At 40.1% G+C, this 9419-nt stretch overlaps 1 protein-coding gene across 1 annotated transcript in view; it reads right to left on the bottom strand.

Moving 5' to 3' along the window:
- LOC127446979 (inactive dipeptidyl peptidase 10-like) overlaps positions 1-9066 on the bottom strand; it is a 61454-nt gene extending 52388 nt beyond the window's left edge. The window contains exon 1 of the mRNA XM_051708394.1: positions 8948-9066. Coding sequence (XP_051564354.1) covers positions 8948-9010 — 63 coding nt within the window. The 5' untranslated portion in view covers positions 9011-9066. The remainder of the gene's footprint in view (positions 1-8947) is intronic.
- Between the last annotated feature and the right edge of the window lie 353 nt (positions 9067-9419).

Raw genomic sequence — 9419 nt, 5'->3', positions numbered from 1 at the left:
ATAAATACACACCTCAACTGTTCGCTGTCTCCTGACTCCTCCATTGCCCACAAACTTAGATTTATCACACACATATTTTCAGTTTTATGAAATCTTAATGTTTGTTTGTCAAGCAATCTGCTGGTCTCAGATGTAAATAAGTAAACTTCTCTTAAAGACTAATTGAAATAGACCAACTGCAGAAGAGTAATTAACATGAATATAGTCAGTCAGGAGTTTGTATCACTGCAGTTAATGTAGGAGGACTGAGAGATGAAGTTCAGCCCACGCAAGTGGACGAGCAAGAGAGAAAAATGAGACTGTTGCCTAAGAGAGAGAGAGAGAGAGAGAGAGAGAGAGAGAGAGAGAGAGAGAGAGAGAGAGAGAGTGAGAGAGGGAGGGAGGGAGAGAGACTGCAGGTGTTCAGCCAAAGCAATGCAAGTTGTTGTGTTACTGTTGCTAAGATCTGATTCACTAACAAACAAACACACACACATACACACATACACACTTACACGCACAGCTTAAAATCTTGGGTGAACACATCAATTCTCCTGGAGAAGCAGCACAACAATGCCTTCAGTTCTTTAGTAAACAAAGTAAGAGAAAGAGAAAGATTAAGAAAAGGAAGACAAAGATGGCAAAGAAGATGAAGAAGTAGAGGGGGAAAATGAGGAAGACAGAAGGAAGAGGAAGATGCCAAAGAAAAGGAAGATGAAAGAAAAGAGAGAAAGAGAAAGACGGCAAATAAAAGCAAAATGGAAGGCGAAAAACAAGAAGACACCAAAGAAGAGGAAGCAGAGAAAGATGAAAGGAAAAAAAAGAGTAAAACTCAAAAGACGATAAATTATGTTTATTTAATAATTATTATTTATCCTCTTGTGACCCGAGTGTGACTGCTGTGTGCATTTTCCATTTCCCTTTTTGATTTGTAACTAGTAGCACCTAATAAACATGCAAAAAATAAATATATAATTCTAGAGCAAATAGTTTTCCTAAAAATGAATGTCCTCATATGTGGACAGCGGGACTAAGTTGTGAAATTTTACAATTTTTTATGATGTTTTCAGGAGTGTTGGTTATTCATGTTTTTGAGACGTTACAGACATTACATCAGAAATTATCATAATTAATTCTGATTCAAAGTAATGTCCAGCATCATCCAATCACTGCCAATCATGTTAAAATAAAATGATACATTATAAATTCTGAATCTATGTACTGATTATCATTGTCACATGTCTGTCAAACATGTTGAGTGATCCAAACATCATCTGCAGCCTGAAACTGAACTTTTGATCAGATTTTAGAGAGCTATAGGATGCTCCCTTGCTCCCTATTTAGTGAATGACTTCACCTCCAGTGTGCTGTCTGTCTGCACTGGTCTCAGAACAGTTTGAAATGCACCTTATTTTCATCCTAACTCCATATAAAGCCTCTGAAAGACACATTTTACAGCTTTTGGATGAACTCATTTATTCTCAATGTGATAATGTACAGTAAATATAGGAATGCATTTATTAATGTTAATGAATAGAACCGTATTATACAGTGATAAAATAATATATAACTAAATGTATATTAAAATGAAGTGAAATGACCCACAGATGTGTTCATGGTGAAAATTATTCAAAATAACTTTTGAGGAAATGTGGTGCCAGTTTCCACATATGTGGACATCATGTTTATCAGTGTGCTGACGCACGAAAAATGAACAGATTTTTTAAAACGGCATATCAGATTAAACTAGATACTCTACTCTTTACAACCAAACAGGTTTCAATGAAAAAACTTAAAGAGATTTCTTACCAGAGACACTTTTGCTGGCACTGCATCTGTATGAGCAAAATCAATGTCATGCTATTGTGTCACGTGACTCTGTGTGGCAGAAGTTTAACGCTTAAATGACAGTCTAGAGTGTTGTGAACAGTATTCAGATGTTTTTTTTTATTTATTTAAATTATGCGTTGGATTTAGCAAACCCAAAATACTATGTCCATGCATGTGGACGCGGGGTCGCACAAGGTTAAAGAAAAATGTCAGACTAAAAATGGCACTGTAATATTGTTATCGATTGTTACAGGATGTTATAATGGTAAATATCACATTATTCTTGATCACATTCAACAGTCATAATAAACAGATGCTCACAGTGACTGTGAAAGCAGTCACACACCGGACAAGAAGCTCCATGTCACCTGTAGGACATGGCACATGTATCAAACACAGGGCACGTCGATGCAGTTCAGGTGGCAGAGAGTACACACAAAAGTTACCAAGGTTTTTCCCCTTCTTCGAGAATTAACAAAGTAACGTTGATGAGTTTGCAGGTAAGTGTATGAAACTGGTGTAACTGCGCAAACTGAACGATTAGATATGGCTACATTAATTATACAATTTCTCTGTCTGTAGCATTGAATGGGCTTAATTCAAGTTGTCAAACCACAAAAGACATACTTGTAACTGAAAACACATTGTGTAGGCTATATGAAAGAAACATATACACAATATATCATCCACTGATGGCTAGAGTAAATAATCCACACTCACTTAACACTTTATTAGGTACACTTGTACACCTACTTATTTATACAATTATCTAATCAGCCAATTGTGTGGCAGCAGTGCAATGGATTAAATCATGCAGATACGGGTCAGGAGCTTCAGTTAATGTTCACATCAAAAAAATGTGATCTCAGCGATTTGGACCATGGCATGATTGTTGGTGCCAGATGGGCTGGTTTGAGTATTTCTGTAATGGCTGATCTTCTGGGATTTTCATGCTCAACAGTCTCTAGAATTTACTCTGAATGAGGCCAAAACATAAAACATCCAGTGATTGGCAGTTCTGCAGATGGAAATGTCTTGTTGATGTAAGAGGTCAACAGAGAATGGCCAGACTGGTTTGAACTGATAAAGTCTACAGTAACTCAGATAACCACTCTGTACATTTGTGGTGAGAAGAATATCATCTCTGAACCCCCAACATGTCGAACCTTGAGGTGGATGGGCTACAACAGCAGAAGACCACACCGGGCACTTTGTAAGTACCATAGTGTTCATAATAAATCTCTGTGAGTGTATGTCATTTGATTTTGAATTTAATGGAAAACTATGTGAGTTGCATTTCTATGACTGTACGCACACCATGGCCTCTCGGCGTCAGCTGGTAGTGCCCAGCTACGATTTTGGAGGCTTCTTAAATTCCTGCCTTGCCACGGAGCGCAACTCGCATAGTTTTCTATTAAATTCGACCCAAATTATTATCAAAGGACATATATTATTTACTCTAGCCATCAGTGGATGACATACACTGATGAGCCAAAAAGTTATGACCACCTGCCTAATATGCTGTTGGTCCTCTGCGTGCCGCCAAAACAGCGCCCCTGAAGGTGTCCTGTGGTATCTGGCACCAAGACATTAGCAGCAGATCCTTCAAGTCCTGTAAGTTGCAAGGTGGAGCCACCGTGGATTGGACTTTTTGGTCCAGCACATCCCACAAATGCTCAGTCGGATTGAGATCTTAATTTGGAGACCAGGGCAACACTTTGAACTCTTCATCATGTACCTCAAACCATTCCTGAACAATGTGTGCAGTGTGGCAGGGCACATTATCCCGCTGAAAGAGGCCACTGTCATCAGGGAATACCATTGCCATGAAGGGGTGTACCTGGTCTGCAACAATGTTTAGGTAGGTAGCACGTGTCAAATTGACGTCCACATGAATGGCCAGACTCAGGGTTTCCCAGCAGAACATTGCCCAGACCATCACACTCCCTCCTCCAGCTTGTCATCTTCCCACAGTGCATCCTGGCGCCATCACTTCCCCAGGTTAACGGTGCACACATACACGACCGTCCACGTGATGTAAAAGAAAACGGGATTCATCGGACCAGGTATCCTTCTTCCACTACTCCAAGATCCAGTTCCGACGCTCGTGTGCCCATTGTAGGCGCTTTCAACTGTGGACAGGGTCATTATGGGCACTCTGACCAGTCTGCGGCTGCACAGCAAGCTGCGATGCAGTGCGTGTTGTGACACATTCCTCCCGTAACTATCATTACAATTTTCTGTGACTTGTGCAACAGTAGACCTTCTGTTGTTTCGGACCAGACGGTATAGCCTGCGTTGCCCTCATGCATTGATGAGCCTTGGGCGCTCAACACCCTGTTGGTGGTTTGTGGTCTGTCCCTCCTCAGACCACTGTCAGAAGGTACTCACCACTGCTGACTGGGAGCACCCCACAAGCCTTGCCGTTTCAGAGATGCTCTGACCCAGTCATCTGGCCATATCAATTTGGCCCTTGTCAAAGTCTCTCAGGTCTTTACTCCTGCCCATTCTCCAGCATTCAACACGTTGACTACGAGAATTGATTGTTCGCTTACCATCTAATCTACACAAACCTTGACTAGGGGACAATGTCCATACGCATTTCCGCCAGGCATTGAAGCAACCTTATGATATTCATCTTGCTTTTTAAGCACTAAATATGGTTCTCATGTGGGACATTATTGTGTGCAAAATGACTGAAGCCTGAAGTTGCGCTGTGCTCTATCCGTGCGCATGTCAACAGGGCTGCAAGCTCTGGTGACAGGATAGCGAGTGGCTTACATGCATGATTAAACCGGGCTTTCCTCGATATCGTTGCGCATGCAACACATTTGAATTCTAAATGAGAATTTTCTATTTTAAAGCGCTATGGATCAATTCAACCAATTCAAACGGCTGAACAGCCACAATATTCTGAACAGCACTGACGAGGGAAAGAGAAAAAACCTGCTCTGCACCAGCATCAATTACAAGACTTTTCACATCTGCACATAAACACCCTTACTAACATTTATCACAGTAAACTGTAACAGAATCTTTCAATACAACAGTGGAAGTTGTAGCCAAGAAGAAACACAGCACATACTCTCCTGTTGTGGGTATGTAAGTATTTTGCATTGAAAGACTTGCTTAATTGTTGTAGAGGTGACAAACTGTCACTGTAGTATTTATCTCATTCCACAAGGCAATGAGCTGCCATCAAACGATTTATGATCACATGTATGTGACTTTATTTTTTATATTATTTATTTTTCTGTATAATTTTTTTCAACAACTGAAGTACCTTATTTTGTTGTGAATGTCCCAATCTGGATACTGGACTTGCACTTTTCAGAGAGCTCAATAATATATTCAAATTATAATTTGGTTGCATTTGTGAGATAATAAATGTAATTGATTCATAAAATATAAGCATATAATATCATAATATTGATCGCAGTCCCCTGAATCAAATCGAATTGTATCATGGCAGACTTTAAGGTATCGGAAAAAAACTGATCGCTGGTTAAGAGAATGGATACAAGATCGTATCATGATGAAACTTGAGATTTACACCCCTAACCTTGACATGTGAGCTAGTTAGGAGATGATCAACGTTATTCGCTTCACCTGTGAGTGGTCATAATGTTTCATAATCAGTGTGATGTGTATATGTTTCTTTCATATAGCCTACACAATGTGTTTTCAGTTACAAGTATGTCTTCTCTGGTTTGACAACTTGAATGAAAAGCATTCAGTACTACAGATAGAGAAATCATATAATTAATGTAGCCATTTCTAATCATTCGGTTTGTGCTGTTACACCAGTTTCATACACTTTCCTGCAAACTCATCAACGTCACTTTGTTCATTCTTTAAGGGAAAAACTTTGGTAACTTTTGTGTGTACTGTCTGCCACCTGAACTGGATCGATGTGTCCCGTGTTTGATTCCTGCGCCGTGTCCTACCCACAACGCGGTGCTTCTCGTTAGGTGTGTGACTGCCTGAATTCCTCTAATCTTCAACTAACACTCACACAAATGAAAACATGAAAACATCACTCAGTCACTCAAATGATGTGTGTGTGTGTGTGTGTGTACAAATGTCCCCACAAGGATAGTAAACCTGAGATCACCTACCTTATGGGGCCCAGCCAGCGGTCCCCATGGGGGAAATGGCTTATTAAACATATTAAACAATGTTTTTTTGAAAATGTAAAAATGCAAAAAGGTTAGGTTTAGGGGATAGAAATTATCGTTAGATCTGTATAAAATCCATAAAATGCATGGAAGTCAATGGAGAGTCTTTTAAACCATGACCTGCACTGCACATAAATAACTAATATTGTCATTATATTCATGTTGTTTAGTCAGAGGGGAACTGACCCCCACAGTGAGTCTGGTTTCTCCCAAAGTTATTTTTCTCCATTAATCAACATCTTATGGAGTTTTGTGTTCCTTCCTACAGTCGCCTTCAGCTTGCTCACTGGGGTTATAAATACAGTTATTATTTAATTATATACACAATTTAAAATCATATATAATCAAACTACACAATCATGACTCAAAGACTTTATAGATATTAGTTTTATCTTCTGTTAATGCATGATCTTCTGTAAAGCTGCTTTGAAAGGATGTGTGTTGTGAAAAGTGATATACAAATAAAAATGATTTGACTTGTAACATGAGTTTCCGTTACAAGAATATATGATACTGTAAAGATATAATATGAGCATCACACACACAGTATAGCTTCTGTAAGAGGGATGTACGAATGGATTGTGTGTGTGCGTGTCAACTTCAAAAACCACTCATGCAGTCTGTCCATCATCAACTCACACACACACACACACACACACTCACACACTCACACACTCACACTCACTCACTCACACACACACACACACACACACACTCACACTCACTCTCACACTCTCTCACACACACTCACTCTCACACACTCACTCTCACGCACTCTCACTCACACTCACACACACTCACTCTCACACACTCACTCTCACTCACGCACTCACACTCACTCACCCACACTCACACTCACACACTCACTCACACTCTCTCACACTCACTCACACTCTCACTCACTCACACACACACACACTCACACTCACTCACTCACTCACACACTCACACTCACTCACACACACTCTCACTCTCACTCACACTCACTCACTCATTCACACACTCTCACTCACACTTACACACACTCACTCACTCACACACACTCTCACTCTCACACACACTCACTCACTCACACTCTCACTCACACTCACTCACTCACTCACTCACTCACTCACTCACACTCTCACTCACTCACTCACTCACTCACTCTCATTCTCACACTCTCACACTCACACTCACACTCTCACACTTACTCTCACACTCCCACACTCGCACTCACACTCACACTCACTCTCACTCACACTCACACTCACTCTTACTCACACTCACACACACTCTCTCACACTCACTCTCACTCTCACTCACACTCACTCTCACTCTCACTCACACTCACACTCACACTCACTCTTACTCACACTCACTCACACTCACACACACTCTCTCACACTCACTCTCACTCACTCACACTCACTCTCACTCACACTCACACTCACTCACACTCATACTCACTCTTACTCACACTCACTCACACTCACACTCACTCTTACTCACACTCACTCACACTCACACACACTCTCTCACACTCACTCTCACTCTCACTCACACTCACTCTTACACTCACTCTCACTCACTCACTCACTCTCACTCTTACACTCACACTCACACTCACTCTCACTCACTCACTCACTCACACTCACTCTCATTCACTCACTCACTCACTCACTCTCACTCTTACACTCACACTCACACTCACTCTCACTCACTCACTCACTCACTCACACTCACTCTCATTCACTCACTCACTCACTCACACTCACTCACTCACTCACACTCTCTCACACACTCACACTCACTCATTCACACTCACACACACTCTCTCACACACTCACACTCACTCTTACACTCTCTCACACACTCACACTCACTCTTACTCACACTCTCTCACACACTCACACTCACTCACTCTCTCACACACTCACACTCACTCTAACACAATCTTGTAGAAAATCTGGGCAAAAATATGTGAGTAACATGAACTAAGTTGATATTTTCTGTAGACGATGAACAGTTAGTGTGAATGATAATGTGAGTTCATGCAGAGAGATTGAATACTGTGGCATCAGACATAAAACATGAATATGAGCATCTTCAGTTACACAGAGGGGCTTCACTACCCCGAAACACTAAACACTGCAAACACAGTTCATTTGATACAATGAATTCAGTAATAAACTACACAGAGAGAGAGAGAGAGAGAGAGAGAGAGAGAGAGAGCTCACAGCGACCAGTGTGTGGGTGGGTGGGTGAGAGAGAGTGAGAGAGAGTTTTACCTGCACATGTAACAATCAATTATGCAAAAGCAGAATCTAGTTGTGATGCAGCTGATCCATCAATACATTAATGAGTGAATGAGTGAGTAAACGCATCTAATGTTTGCATTGACCAAGTGATCATGTCTCTAATGTTTCCCATCAGTTCTCTCATAAAATGAAGCTATATGTTCATGTAGAGTACTCTATATACAGTCTGATTACTGACACATCTACAGTATACACCACTGTCTGATATAACTATATCGTACACTGTATACAGTCTGATATCTCTATCGGATATACACTATACAGTCTGCAATAACAGGTAACTATTGAATATACACACTCTATATACAATATGATCAAACTGATATCTCATGTACAATACACTATATTTTGATCCTGTATATAATATGGGCACTTTATGTCATTTATGTCAGAGTAACATACCTACTTGCGCAAAAATTATTTAAAATAATACAGTGATACATCAAAAATTACATCATCTGTGTTAGATGGATTTATTACTGATCTTTAATACTAAAGTTTAAAAGTAATGAAAGCAGAGATTCACTAATTTAATCAATCCATCACAGCTGCAATTTTGAGATAAAAACCAACAAATATTCAAACTTTCATTTATTCTGATCAGCAGAGGACTGCAGTGAAATCACACACACAATCATGTAATCACGGTGTTTTACTCACTGTGATGCTCTTGTCTGATGACTGACATTTCACCTGATGAGAGACACACGCCGTTTGATTCATTGATGAAACGAAGATCCAAACGATCAATCAATGAATCTAGTGAGACGAGAGACAGAAGTGATGATGATAAATGTAGTGAATGAGACCAGAAGCCAATGAATTCAGCTATGCTCGCCCCCTGCTCTCTCTCTCTCTCTCTCTCTCTCTCTCTCATAGCTGCCGTACTGGAGTCAGTAACAGATTAACTATGATTTCATCTCGTGCTTATATCACACTGATGTGCTTTTGTATTATAATATTTTAGTGTTTTGTGTGTCGCTGAATGAATTTCATGTAAATCTATAATCAGGATGATTAAATGTCCAATAGCCTCTAATGCCTCTAATAAATGACATAATGTTAAAATAAAATTCTGAATCTATGTACTGATTATCATTGTCTCATGTCTGTCAAACATGTTGAGTGATCC

The sequence above is a fragment of the Myxocyprinus asiaticus genome, chromosome 10 (assembly GCF_019703515.2).
Source record: "Myxocyprinus asiaticus isolate MX2 ecotype Aquarium Trade chromosome 10, UBuf_Myxa_2, whole genome shotgun sequence".
Taxonomy (NCBI): Eukaryota; Metazoa; Chordata; class Actinopteri; order Cypriniformes; family Catostomidae; genus Myxocyprinus; species Myxocyprinus asiaticus.
This window is presented reverse-complemented; position numbering and strand designations above follow the sequence as displayed.